This window comes from Phragmites australis, chromosome 2 (genome assembly GCF_958298935.1).
Source record: "Phragmites australis chromosome 2, lpPhrAust1.1, whole genome shotgun sequence".
Lineage (NCBI taxonomy): Eukaryota > Viridiplantae > Streptophyta > Magnoliopsida > Poales > Poaceae > Phragmites > Phragmites australis.
The window spans coordinates 1395238-1409815 of NC_084922.1; the positions used below are offsets into that span (position 1 = coordinate 1395238).

At 46.5% G+C, this 14578-nt stretch overlaps 3 protein-coding genes across 4 annotated transcripts; 2 read left to right on the forward strand and 1 right to left on the reverse strand.

The window, feature by feature from the left end:
- The first annotated feature begins 290 nt into the window (after nt 1-290).
- Nucleotides 291-1249, forward strand: LOC133909745 (uncharacterized). Of its 2 annotated transcripts, none has more exons than XM_062352302.1 (3): nt 291-480; nt 574-721; nt 813-1249. In XM_062352302.1, exons 1-3 carry the CDS (start codon nt 404-406, stop codon nt 903-905), a joined length of 318 nt encoding a protein of 105 aa, XP_062208286.1. In that variant the 5' UTR covers nt 291-403; the 3' UTR covers nt 906-1249. The 2 variants fall into 2 exon arrangements, with proteins under 2 accessions (XP_062208286.1, XP_062208288.1); XM_062352304.1 differs by having other exon boundaries at nt 820-1249.
- Nucleotides 1250-8901: 7652 nt separating this feature from the next.
- On the forward strand, nt 8902-9696 carry LOC133892772 (uncharacterized). Its single transcript, XM_062333725.1, has one exon. It carries the CDS (start codon nt 9040-9042, stop codon nt 9529-9531), a length of 492 nt encoding a protein of 163 aa, XP_062189709.1. The 5' UTR covers nt 8902-9039; the 3' UTR covers nt 9532-9696.
- Nucleotides 9697-9734: 38 nt separating this feature from the next.
- On the reverse strand, nt 9735-12244 carry LOC133892782 (uncharacterized). The gene is made up of 2 exons (XM_062333734.1): nt 11893-12244; nt 9735-10287 (listed from the first exon to the last, which is right to left on the reverse strand). Exons 1-2 carry the CDS (start codon nt 12073-12075, stop codon nt 10012-10014), a joined length of 459 nt encoding a protein of 152 aa, XP_062189718.1. The 5' UTR covers nt 12076-12244; the 3' UTR covers nt 9735-10011.
- Nucleotides 12245-14578: the final 2334 nt, after the last annotated feature.

Consider the following 14578-nt stretch of genomic DNA (forward strand, 5'->3'; position numbering starts at 1 on the left):
ATGAACTGCACCGTATATACAGATCGACAAGCAGCTAGAGACACATGTGCGTGTGCTTATTTTATGTGAGATGCTCTCCCGCGCTGCGCGACCTTGACCAAATCAATAACCCTCGAACGGTTTGTTGGTTGCTTGTTTGCTTAAGTTAGTTCACTCTAGATCTAGGCTAATCTGGGTACAGTTAAGAAACTTTTCAGGTACACGTTCCCTGTAGTTTGCTCTACTCCACCGGCAGCCGCGCCGGCTATAAATAGCGGCCCATTGCAATGATATGGAACCAAGCAAGCAAGCACAGCTTGCTTCCTATAGGCAGCTCACTCTAGTAGTAGTAGTCCACTATACCTGCAGTATAAACTATAGAGGCAAGAAGCTAGATCAGGTGTTGATCGATCGAGCTCGAGCAATGGCGAAGCCGCAGCAGGAGGTGTACTTCGTGTTCATGAACTTTGACCCCGTGTACGAGCGCCTCAGAGCCGATCGGTACATCTCTTCATTGCATATATAGCATGCAGATCGATCGTCGTAATGTGACGGTATTGTTAAGTAGGTAATAAAATCTCTTGGCTGGTTCAGGTCCAAGGAGGGGTCGGCCACGCTGGACGCGTACCTGAGCCAGAAGCACGACAAGCTGCTCGCCAAGATCCTCCAGCCCGACTCCTACAGGAAGAGGTCGTCGCTGGCCATCGTTGATGGATTCGCCGTCGAGATAACTGATGCTCAGGTGACCTAAGCTTACAAGCATGTACATATTCATCCACCTTTTACGTGTTCAGGGCATCATCTCTGATCAGCTGTGTGGACATCATGACAAGAATTCAGGCAAGCATTCTGAGATCGGCGAAGGAGGTGAGAGTGGTGGAGAAGAACCAGGAACTCGCCTGACCAGTCAAAAAGGACCAGATTAATTTTATGAATAGATGCTTTGGCATCAGCTATAGCTATGAAGCTATATAAGTGTAGTTTACTAAGGTAAAGGAGACTGTTGTGTTGATCCTAGCCAGTCAATCGCCTTTGCGCGTGTGTTGGTGTGTGAACTCCCATGAATGGCTTTTTTGACACTCAAGTCAAACTTAGCTGCTGCTGCATGCTAGCTCATCTTGGTAGTAGTACAAATATGTTTAGTTCTTAGGGTCTAATGATCAGAGGATCGACGACTTTAAGACTGAACCTTGTAATGGAATAATTGGTTCAAAAGCTATATGTGTGATGTTTCATATATAAACTATATATATCCTATCGACCTTAGCACATATATATAACTTCACGCTTTCTAAATTTCAGGTACTGAAAATGATATCATGTCTCAAGCACCGTTGTGAACACACGAGTTTAGTTGACGGCGAGGTTAGAGGAAGGGTTAGAGTTCGAGGTGGATGGGTTCACCGGGTGCCGGACTTAGAGAGAGGCTAGGGCGGCGGTCCAACCGGCAGTGAGCTACGGCGTGGTGGTGCGGTGGGTTGGTGGTGGTGAAGTGAGAAATGAATTGGTTTGCACGGCGGCACGCAATGGGCGTAGATCCAGCGAGAGGGACGCCGCTGCCGGAGATGGGAGGAGGTGAGCGGCATGGGAGCGGAGCAGCTGGAGCAAAGCAAGAAGAAGAAGAGCATGTTGGAGACAAGAGATAGAAGAAAGGATGTAGACAATCGGATTGAGATTGGATGGCTCAAATTCGTTGCCTGAAAATAAGAAAAAAAAGATTGGCGGTTGACAAATAGCATCCGCCATATAACCTAGCTATATGCAGGATATTAACACATATATATTGCACTGTGTGTGGTTTCAGTAACTGTAATTTTGAATGTTATCTCTGTATGGATATACTTGTGTGTGTGCGCGCGCTCGAGTTGTTTGAGGCCTTGCATCGGTTGACTTGTTAAAACAAGACAAGACTTGAAGAATTGAAGAAGACAGCATTGAAGAGTGAACCTCTTGAGAGGGATGATGATATATGATTCCTAATTGGCACTTGCAAGTTTTTGAGGCCTAGGTGACAAAACACGATGCATTAGGACAGAGAACCTCGCATGGAGAAGCACATCTTGATGTGTCTGGGGAGAATTAATGAAGATGATGATGGAAGCAGTACGTGCGTACCTAGATACTCGTTGAAGCAGCTTGATTCGAGCCTATAGCTTTCTCCTTTTTTTCCCCTTAAAGAGCTTCGTTATCCGCCTTTGTCTCCTTATATACTGATCAATTTATAATTTGCATACATATACATACTCATCGAGCTTAGGTGATCCACTTGAAGCCAAAGATTGTCACGACCCCAAGGTTGGTGGCCGGTCTCTCCTTAGCCAGTTTTCTGCTCTTGGTTGGTGCTGCTGGTCTGCTGGACGCCTGGGCACCCGTGGATGCAAGTCACCGAACAGCAAGAGGATGAGAAGTAGCGAATGGAGATGAGATAATAGATTGATTGATTTATTAATTCCCAATGAGGCCTACTGCTCTTTATAAATAGAGCTGCAGCCGACTCTATCTCTCGTTTGGCCATAGCCGATTACAACTCTGATTTGAATCCTAAACTAACTTCATATTCTAACCGACTTGATCTCCCAAATCTAAAGCCTGCCAATTACCTCCCATCTTCCTTTTATTCTTCAAGACTCTTTCCTAAACCTACTGGATTCAGATCGGGACTCTAACCGCCACCTTGATTTCCTCCTATTTGTGGCCTATGCCTATTATAGGTCTTACCGACCATAACATATCTCCCCTCCTTCAGAAACAGCTCGTCCTCAAGCTGAAAAGCTGGATATTGCTGCTTGAAATTCTGCACATCTTCCCAAGAAGCATCCGCAGCAAACAAACCATTCCGCCGGACCAACACCTGCCACACACCACGAGCAAACCGGCTGGACACCACCCCAGCTGTTTGAGGCGAAGCATGACCATTTAACACCATTGGCAACTATGGCTTTCATCACGAGGTTGCCCAAAAAATTTCTTTAGAGCCCCAACATAGAAGGCATCATGAATTGTGGCGCCAACAGAAAGACGAAGGTGGTATGCAACATCACCAATGTGTTCCAGCATCTGAAAGGGACCATAAAATCTGAGAGAAAGTTTGCCTTTGGAGTGAGAAGGCAATGAAGCTCCCTTTCATAAGCTAATCTAATGAGCTCCCTTTCATAAGCTGCCAGGCTAGCATGGCGGGGTGCCATGGCATGGCTGAAGAAAGCCAACGACCTGTGATCTTGATGTAGCATGGTGCCCATGCCGATCCTGGAGGCATGGCACTCGACGATGAATATATTGCAAAAGTCTGACAGTTGAAGCACTGCTGCCAAAGATAGGGCCTTCTTGAGGGCATGGAACGTGAGGGCCGCCTCCTCAGTCCACACAAATCCTTATTTCTTTAGGAGGCAAGTGAGTGGAGTCACGAGGGTGCCATATCTGGCGATGAAGCATCGATAGTAGCCCACGAGACTGAGGAAGCCATGGACTACCCGAACTGAGCGTGGCTCAGGCCAGTCAGCAACGACCTACATCTTCTGCTGCTCCATTTCAACTCCTGTGGTCGACACTATGTGCCCAAGGTAGGAAACAATGGAGGCACCGAACGTACACTTGGAACACTTGACGAAGAGCTTATGATGACAGAGGGTCTCAAGCACCATGTGCACATGCCGGAGATGGTCTGCCCATGATGCATTGTAGATAAGGATATCATCAAGAAAACAAGCACAAAGCAGCTCAAGTACCGGCGAAGCATGTCATTCATGAGAGCCTGAAAGGTAGCTAGTGCGTTCGTCAGACCAAAGGGCATGACTCGTAGTGACACTGGTGCGTCCGGAATGTCATCTTCTCAATGTCATCAGCGTGCATGCGCACCTAGTGGTAGCCTGAGCAGAGGTCAAACTTGGTGAAGTACTTGGCCCCGTGCAGCTCGTCCAGGAGTTCCTCAACCACTGGAATAGGAAACTTGTCTTTGATAGTCAGAGCATTGAGGGCATGATAGTCAACGCAGAACCTCCAAGACTCGTCGTGCTTCTTGACCAGCAACACCAGTGAAGAGAAGGCCGACGTGCTGATGCAGATGATGCCCTAAGATAGCATATCACCACACTGCCGCTCCAACTCATCCTTCTGCAATTGAGGATAGCGATAGGGACGGACTGCCACCGGTTGCACACCCTATTCCAGGTGGATACGATGGTCATAGGCACAAGCAGGGGGAAGACCGTGTGGCTCGGAGAACATGACCTCAAAATCCTGCAAGAGGAGTTGCAACATGTTATCCCGGTCGTCAGTGGTGTAGATTCGTGGTCCTCCCGTCCTTGGAACACCATGTCACATCACTCGCCAGCCCTAGAGATGGCATGACATGGTTAGTTGATCGAAGTCCTACAAGATGGGGTCAAGCGTCCGTAGCCAACGCGTGCCAAGGATGACGTTGTAGCCACCCAGCGGGACTGCATAACAATCCATGATGAACACCTCCTAGTTGATTCTGAGAAGAAGGCCTTTGCAAACGCCAGAGGTGGTGAGGTGATCCCCATTGGCCACCATCACGCACAGGTTGATCTGAGTTGGCTGAAGTGGAAGGCCCAAGTTATGTGTGAGGTTGTCCCGAATGAAGTTGTGTGATGACCCGGAGTCCACTAGTGCCAATAGTGGATGGCCACAGACCAAAATATGTAGGCAGACGGTGTTAGCCTGTTGGACCCCAGCAACCGCATACAAGGATATGTGCGGCTCAGCCGGACACTCCTCGGCCACTTCCCAGCCGTCGTTGTTCGCCGTCGTGTCGTTGTACTTGATGAAGAAAAGGTGGGTGCATCGATGACAACGAACGAATTTCTCATCGCAATTGAAGCAAAGGCACTGGCGGTGATGGTCTACCATCTCATACAACATCAGGCGACAAATCTGGATGGAAGGCACGACGTCCGGGGGTGTTGTAGTCGCGGGTCTTGGGGCCAGGGTGATAGTGATGCGGCATGTGACCCAGTCGGTTGATGTGACCCATTGTATCAAGGTAGTCGAGCTGCCTTCTTCTCATAGGCACGCGTCAAACTCATGGCCGCCTCCAAGTCAACCGGGTCCTTAAGCTCCACATCCACCCGCAGCTCCCCCGTGAGGCCGGATGTGAACATTTGCCGCTCTTGACATTCCGTCATCGGATCAGCATGGATGAGAAGTGCTAGGGAACTACTCTGATAGTCCTCGATGGTCCTGGTTTGCCGAAGGTGACAGAGTTCGCTGAGCGGGTTATTGCGGATCAGGGGTCCAAAGCGAGTGTTGTAAAGGGCCTTGAAGTCCTCCCAGGGCGGCTCTCCACGAGTGCGCTCCAAGTGGAAGTACCAATAATGTGCATTGCTATCCATATGGTACAAAGCCAACCAAACCTTGTGCTAATCGTCCGTCTTTTGTCCATGAAAAAAATTGTTCACATCTGTTCAGTCAAGGCAGAGGTCATCCTTGCCATCGTAGCGCAAAAATTCCAACTTGAAGAATCATGGCACAACCCCTGAGCTATTGCCGCCCATGTCTAGCCGGGCATCAGTCTGATGAGGGGTGACCGTGTTGGTTAGATATGGTTGGCCGGAGGGGGTGATGCAGGGATGTTGCCATTAGGGTGTAGGATGCTAGTGCCACCCAGAAGAGGGTATGTGGGTCATGGAGGTGGCTATTGCTAGTGTGTCTGTTGGAATTGATCAACAACCGAGGCAAAGGAATCACCCATGAACGGAGCATGATCAATACCCTTAGCCTTCTCCACTGTCGCCAGACGACCCATGAGGGCGCTCATAGCGTGCATGAGGGTTGCCAAAGAGTTTTGGATGTCGCCGAGGGCGCCGAGTTGCTGCTGGATGGAATTGAATCCCTCTTGATGCTTTTTGCGCAACATGTGTTCTTCAGCAGCGAGCAGGACCTTGAACTGCTCTTGATCGTTGCTGGGTTCCATGGTCTCTAATACCAAGTTATCACGACCCCAAGGTAATGATTGGATTGGGTAAATGTGGGGTGGTAGCCAATCTCTCCTTAGGCCATCTTCAACAGATATTTAAAAAATTTATCCCCTATAATACTATTACAGCATTCTCTATTTTTTTCATCTCCAACAGCTACTATATTTCCTACCTTATATTACTCTTCTCTTCTTTTCAGCCCCACAGTCATACTCTATGAACAGTATTGAGGATCGCTACAGCAGTCCGCAAATTTGAAGCACGCTCTCTCCCGCCTGTATCCCTGTAGCAGTGATACGGCATCTGTTGGAGACCGATTCGGGAGCCAGGATCGGCAAAAAGACAGCACAGTATTGCAGACTCGATTTTGCAGACACTGCTAGAGCTGGCCTTAGTTGGTTTCCTGCCCGTGGTTGGTGCTACCGGACGCTGGGCCCTGGGCACCTGTGGATGCAAGTCACCGAACATCAAGAGGATGAGGCCTACTACTCTTTATAAATAGAGCTGCAGCCGACTCTACCCCTAATTCGGCCATAGCCAATTACAACTCTGATTTGAATCCTAAACTAACTCCATATTCTAACCGACTTGATCTCTCAAATCTAAAACCTACCAATTACCTCTCTCTGGCCGAACATGCTCGGCTTCTTCCTTTTATTCTTCAAGACTCTTTCCTAAACCTACTCGATTCAGATCAGGACTCTAATCACCACCTTATTTCCTCCCATCTGTGGCCTGCGCCTGATATAGTCTTACCGACCATAACAAAGATCGAGCTCTTCTTCCGATTACGCTGGCAGTCGAGCAAATTCAACATGCCAGTGTACAAAGTCCGATCAGAAAAACGTAACACAGCATGACTAATATGTACAGGCATGGACATGTATATGGTGCCTGCCGACCGGAGCTGTAACCGACACCGGACGCCGGGAGGGATATAGAACAAGCATGGTCCATCACACTGTTGATCGATATGCCAGGCCGGTGATACACGGATACTGCGATCAGTAATATATATGGACTTCCAGTTCTCTCTTTATCTTCAGCTGCACACTAATTGATCCGAACGAACGCGGAATGCAAAATGTCGTTGGTGCAGAGGAACCCTGACCCCCTCACTTCAGCAAAATGATAAAAAAGGGTTTAGGGGCTCTGTTTAGAATGCGGGAATTCTCTCATATTTACGCGAGAACTAAACTGTTTTCTATGAAATCCCTGCATTTCAAATGAATCCTTACTCCTTAGTAGTAGTTAGTAAGTATGGCACCTACGACCCAGAGACTAAGCGACACTCTCTTCGCTCGAGTGTTCTATCCCTAAACTACACAAAGATTAGGAGCAAGCGAGAAAATGCTCTGGCATTTGTTTGGGCCCTTTAGGTTGCTTCAAACTTCTTCGCAAGGCATGGTTGCTGGGAAATCCAAATTCCTGAGCCTGTTCTGTCTATCCTCCCTATTCTGTTGAAATTTCTATTTATATTGATCTGCTAAGAAATTGTAGCTCCTCCAGTTGGTGTGAATTTGCTGAGATATCATATTCCTGTTCCTAGCAGAGTTGCAGTTTATGCATGCATGTGTTTTTTTTTCTTAGATGGAGTTGCTGAGATATCATATTCCTGTTCCTATTCCTGCTGCAGCTTTTGACGATTTGTTTTGATTTCTTCAGAGCGAAGCTTTGAATGAGGTCCCAATGCACAGATGATACGCTAACGAACACAATGTATACAAGAGATCTGTAAAAAGTCAATGACATGCATGGTAGACAAATAAGCTGCCAATGACAATTAGATACGTGGAGCTTAGTGGGGATATTAAAACAACTTCAATGACAATGTAGGCGTGCACCATGACCAAGCAGCTCTGAAAGTCTGAAGAATGCTGTCAGCGAGTGTCTAGTAGTCACAATACTATCCCGGAGCAAGGCATTTTTTCCTTGCACATATATCAAGCCCATCCATCCTACCTCTGCAAGGACAAAGTCAATCCGTTGCTATCCATCACAGCTTTCTTTCCTAGGATCACACTGAACTACACCTGCAGAGAGTACAAGAGGTTAAATAAAGAGACCATATTAAATTCATATAGATCGGATAGCTGATAATTGATGATCTGAAACTAGTGTTTCCACATGTATGGTATGAAGCTTGCCGGCGTACAAGATTTGGGAAGGCCTCATCTGGAATATAGCTAGATTCTCCAGAAGAACTCTCTAAGAGTTGTTTTCTACAAATTCCTCTAGTGTCCTTATTTCTGTGAAATCCATGTGTTTCGAGCTCAACAGCCGAAAATCCAAAAGTAGCTTTGAAGCAATGAACATTGTCCCCGGCCGGAGATGATTACAAGTTCTCCAATGGAATTATCATAATATGATACAGTAGTACCTAGAGGTTATATCTCTGGAGGACTGAAGCAGAACATCGTGTAGTATCCAATTTGGTGCATCAAGAGATTCTAGTAGGATGTGCTTGGTTATTTCACTCATGCGGACCATATATGCAGGATGAGGTGAACGAGGTCGAGCGGAGTTATATTTGTCGAAAAGAAGATTGTTTGATTAGTTATATCTGTCTGGATAGATTTGGCTAAATTTCTGTTTGGTTGATCGAATTTGAGGTCGTATGAACGGATACAAGAATTGATATTATAATTAGTTATTTGTATATAGATAATTTTATGACACTAACAAGTGAATCCGCGTGTATGAGTGGATGTAGGAGAATTGAGCTTTACTTCCGGGTAAGACTGAAGACGTATATTTGTATTTACCAGATTAGATTGGAACAATAGATACGGATAATCAAACACGTTTTTTCTAAAATTATACGCATCCAATGAACCGGGCTATAAAAAATACTGACAATCAAACACCCGCAGTGATCCGCTACCTTGTTGGGTTGCCCTGCTGTCAGTGAAGTCGTCTCCCCTGTCGTAACACGAAAACGACGAGGGGGAAGCTTCCTTAGCGATTAATTAAGAGACTTATTAGCATCCCAACGACCATGGCCTTAAATCACATGTACAACCAGTAATCCCATTTCATCTAAAAATCTCATTTCAGCAGCTGAATCCATTTCATTAACGAATCGAATTACTCGCTCCAATTCCAACCCACCGCCGAAGAGCACATGGCCCGCGCAGTCGTCCTCGTCCTCGCCCTCACAGTCTGCTGCCTCCTAGTGGCCCCTGTGCCGGCGCGCCACCCGACGGACCTCCCGCCGCAGGTGACCAAGGCCGCGGCAGGCTGTGCCGAGGAGGCAGATCAGGCAACCACCCTCACCGTGCCAGAGGAGGGCAACGCCATCGCTGCGCAGGAGGAGGGACGAGAGCAGGGATCCTCCCTACTGTGCCTCATCTTCCGTTGCGGTGGCGAGCCAGCAAGCGCGGTAGTGGCCCGGGCCAGCTCCAAGGAGCCCGCCGCGCTTGACGCATGGACCCAGAACAAGGATGTGGAAGACAGGCAGGAGGGGCCGTACAACTCCAATTCTGATTGTGGTTCGGATTGGGATTCTGACTCCGACAACTCCAATTCTGATTGTGATTCGGATTGGGATTCTGACTCCGACGACGAGGAGGGCGGCATCATGGGGTGGTTCTGGAGGCTGGCACATCTCTTCTGATCGATCCTCGCCGATGACTGCAGATGGTGTACTCCTGTTGTTCGAACCCTGTCTGGTGCATGTACTGTATTTCTGATGCTCAATACTAGGAGCAGATGGTAGCAGCAACACCTCTCTGTACAAGTTATATTGATGAATAAATGATGCTCCTGTGTTGCTGTTGCATTGTATGCATGAATGAATGAAAGAATGCACAACACTACTTCTGTCACATGATTAAACTCAACAGTAAGAAAGAGAGAAAAGAGAGAACCTAGTCCCAATTGTAGAGCTACAAATTTGTTGCTTATTTATGCCTACCCTACAACGTCATACAACATGCTTCTCAGTAAGGTGGCACACCTGAAACATCAAAATGCATCTAGGTTCTGCTTCTGATCCTACTCCATAGTCAACGATACCCGAAACACAACATATGGTTTGTAAGAAAGCATATCTGCCAACACACTGAAAATGCAGAAACATTGCCAAGCATTTCTACTACTTCTCCTCCTCCTCAACCTCATACTCGTAATCATCGTCGTCGTCGTCCTCGTCGTCGTCATCGATTTCAATATCGTCGCCGTGTCTCATATGAGAAAGGTTGAAACTGCTCATTTCATTCCTCCCATCATCCTCGTTGATGAACTCCAGACCGTATACCGCATCTCTATGCTTCACCACCAGCCATCGAAGCAGCCTATCCTCCTTGTTCAGATAGTGGAGTTCTTGCGTGAAGGAGGGTGGCACCATCATGGTCATTTGCATAAGCTGACCCTGTATACGCGACAGCAACCTTCATGACATTGAGAAAACAAGAGTAGTTTCACTATACACTAATATGTGCATACTGCAATGCTATACCAATAAAACACATGTGCCCCCGTCCCAGCAATAGATTCAAAGAAAACTTGATAACGCGGCTTCATCTTTATATCAGGTAAAAGCATTCATTGTGCCCCTATCAGCTGCTTTAGCCTCTCTACATCACAGTGTAAGGTAAAATTCAACTATTTATCTTACAATAAATGCCTGAACTCCACACCTCAAGACATGAAGCTGTGATAGTACAAGAAATCTTCCCAATGTAAGACGGTTGGATGTGTGTACATACAAATTGTCAAAACTAAACTTATATTACTAAGAAACAATCAGTTGATCTTGATATGATGAATACAAACCTATATAACCAATCTCTCGTGACAAACAGTGAAGAAATACATTAACTTTTGACTGCGATGTGATCTAAATTCAAAAAAGTTGTAGCAAAACAAATAAGTTCACTATCAATTCACAGCATGGAAGTGGAAAAGGATACAAAAGTGTAAGAGAAAAGTGTGACCACTGCTATTGTCAGTTATGGCAACGTAGAAAATAGAGACGAAATATTCCTAAACTTTTTGTTAAAAGAAACAGACAACACAAGCTGATTCGCCTAACTCATAGAAATATACTGTTTTGAAAATCTTACACAACACTGGACAGCAATTTTACACAAAATTGGAAAGAAATTGTTCGCTTTAAATTCAAGTAGGCCAAGGTTAGATCTTTAGTCTGAAAAGGGGGCTCCAGGGCTGAAAAGCATAGCGCTTAATGCAAAGTAAAAACCTATGCATGCTTGGAACAGATGAATTGCATATCATGTGCAATTTGCTGTTCGTGCTACTAAGGAGGATACTTCTAAACTCCGGGTAAGTCAAAGATTTGAAGACCATAGCTGAATCGACTCTTTTGAGATAAATATATATATATATATATATATATATATATATATATATATATATATATATATATATATATATATATATATATATATATATAGAGAGAGAGAGAGAGAGAGAGAGAGAGAGAGAGAGAGAGATCATCAAAGAATTTCACAAACAAGACTATCAAAACAAGACCTAGACAGTAAACCTTACACAATATCCATTGTTCCACATGTAATATGGCTTCAGGTCTACGTATTTGATTCAAGTAGTTAATCCTTTCATACAATATGCAAAGCAAATAAACCATTTCAAGTTAAGAATGTTCTCTGAATTACTCACCTGCAACAGTAAAACGAATAAAGGGGACAATCACAACAGTCAACAGGACAAACAAATTCGCTAGAAAACATTCCGATGAGCATGCTAAGTCCAATGGCCACCAACATTGCCGAACCGTAGGACCAAACCTATTTGGGCATTTCATCGAGCATGTCAAAGGCATAGCCCGCCTCCAGCCATCGAAACCCCAAACCGGCTATCCACTTAGGCGTTTCGTCGAACACATTTCAACCAAGCGCTTCAGTGTAGCCGAACGCACCGCAGTGTCGCCGCTCCGCTACGGTCACGAATCGGAGAAGAATACCAGAGTAAAAGGACGGCGAATCGCGCGGACCTGGAAGTGGCGGCCGTCGAGCTTCTTGATGCCGTAGCCGAGTTGCACTTTGCCCAAGGACTTGAGATCCGTGACGACCCCGTTGCGCTGGTAGGCGCGCCGCGCCACCCGCGCCACCAGCTCCGCCAGGGATTCCCTGGTCACCGCCGGCTTCGCCAGCAGCAAGCAGTCGTAGAGCGGCATCTCTCTTCCCAGACGAGGGGGGAGGACGGACTTTTGTTCCTCCTCCCGCGCCACGCGCGCGCTCGCTGGGTCTTCTCTTCTTCTGCAACCTCGCCGCCGCCGCCGCCGCCGCTGATCTGCAACTGGGGGTAGCCAGGGAACGGATGTTGCTTGGGATTTTACGATTGGGCCTGACGAACTGAAGATCTGGGCCGATATGAGATTGCTTCTTGGGTTGGACCCGGGGTGTTATACCAGGCCCAAAAGATTCTATCCTAGGTAAGTGGGCTTCATAAAAGAAGTAATTGAGTTATTCTCTAATTTTCTTCCTTAAAAAAGGCTAAGAAAGTTAATTTGTAATTTCAAAAAAATTCTAAGCATTATTATGTACATGTTTTCTGTGGAATATCTTATACCTCAAGATTTTATCTCAAATATGATGTGTATTGTGCGCTAACTATAGTACCTCTACGTTGCCCTGCCTTTTTTTCAAGCAATAATGCTTCATCACAAGCGACACAATATAGTACGGTCACAGTTTTCTTCCACACCACCTTTATCCTCTACCCCACCTAATTATTTTGTCTCCCAGTTCATTTTGTTCTCCATCACTCTCCCTCCTCTCAATCTATCATTCCCCCCTCCCAATCTGCTACTCCCCTTCCATATCCGCTCTCCTCCGCCTGTCCCCCTCTAAATCCGACCTCCTCCGCCACTCCCCCTCCCTACGTCACTTCCTTCGCCGCTCGCTCCCTCCTCCCGACCTTGCCTCTTCCGCCTCTCACTTCCCCCTCGCGACCTCGCCTTTTCCGCCGCTCACCTGCTTCGAGCCACATGGGCCAATGGCGTTGGGTGAGCTTGGCACCGAGTGATAGGGAGTGGTGACGGGCTGCGGGTGAGCGAGCTTGGAGCCACAAGGAACTGCCGCGGTGGGTGAGCTCAGCACCAAGAGACGGGGGAGCACTGATGACCTGCAGGTGGCAAGCACGGCCACGGATGCCGCGTGGGCCGACTATAGGTGGGCGAGCTCGACGAGGTGGCGTCCTATGGCCATGTTGTATTGGTTATTATTTAATGTTGCACTCATTCATTTATTTTATTATAGTGGTTCTTTTTAAATGTTGTAGTCAATCTGTTTGAGTGGTGCAACGGTTCTTGTGTGATATTGCTCTCATTCATTTTGGATGTTGCGGTGGTTCTTGTGTGATGTTGCAATGCCTTTTTTTTTTTGCAAGCTAGGAGCCACACGGGCACACGGCGATGGGCGAGCTTAGCATCGAGTGATGGGGGAGTGGTGACGGCCTGCAGGTGGCGAGCCTGGTCGTGGATACATCGTGGGTTGATTGTAGGTGGGTGAGCTCGATGAGGCGGCGTCTTTTGGCCATGTTGCACTTGTTCTTTTTTAATGTTACAATATTGAATGATTCTACCATGTATATTTTCAACAAAAACTGTAATGTTGCACTTGTTAATTTTTCATGTTGCAAAAATGCAAATCAAATGTTGCAGTCATGAATGACCTTTGTGAACTTTTCACATTGCACTTTGTTCACATCTATGTTGCAATAGTTCTAGCTTAATGTTGCAATAATCTACTTAAAATGTTGTAAGCTTGAATGCCTTTCTAACATGTCCAATTACGTCTTCTACAAAATTATGATGTAATAGTTCATTTTTTATGTTGTAAAGGTGCTTATGAAATGTTGCATATGTTAACTCAAGCTTCATGATCTTCAAATGCTACACTTGCATATGTTAACTCATGCTTCACTTAGGACGATCTCCTAAGTGAGGATGCTATAATAGCTTTTTCCGTATGCTGCGAAAGTGAATTTGGTTTGTTGCAAGCGTCGAAATTCTAATCTCGTGGTAAGGAACTCGATATTTTTTTAGATCTGAGACAAGATTTATTCAATTTTTTTTGGATTGGTTAAGGAGTTGAGCTCCTCGACGATCTTCGAGGTGAGCTCAAGGATGAGCGACCACACGAGGAAAAATTGCAGGTTCACCCAGGGATGTTACATGAAATAAGGTCCGATGTTGAGGTGAGATTTTCTTATCAGAATTGGATGGTGTAAGGTTGTCTAGCTCCTAAGATTGCACGAGGACGTGATGCCAGCGTTCGAATCGGATGTCCGAACGCTAGTTCCGCCTATTTTTTAAGTATACTCAGCTTAACATGTAAGTGTTTCTAAGTGGTTGGTAGTGAGCCTATGACAATGTCTTCCGTAAACCAGTTGGACCTCTAGAAAAACTTTGGGATTTGGGCAACCGATATCGCTGTTATCGCCAAGCCCCAAGGGGTTGACTCGGATCCCAAAGATGCAATCATGCAAACGAGCTGCTTGAGGTCACAAAATCCCAGCCACAAAAATATCCTTTTCCGGCGGTGACGGGACGGCCCAGACGCGCCACCTCGAATCCCTTTCCGGCATATCTCCGGGCCCCACCCGCCGGGTCCGTCCATTCCCGGGACGAGTGGCGCCCGTGGTGGCCACGCTGCTCGCCGCGTGCCGCGCCCAGC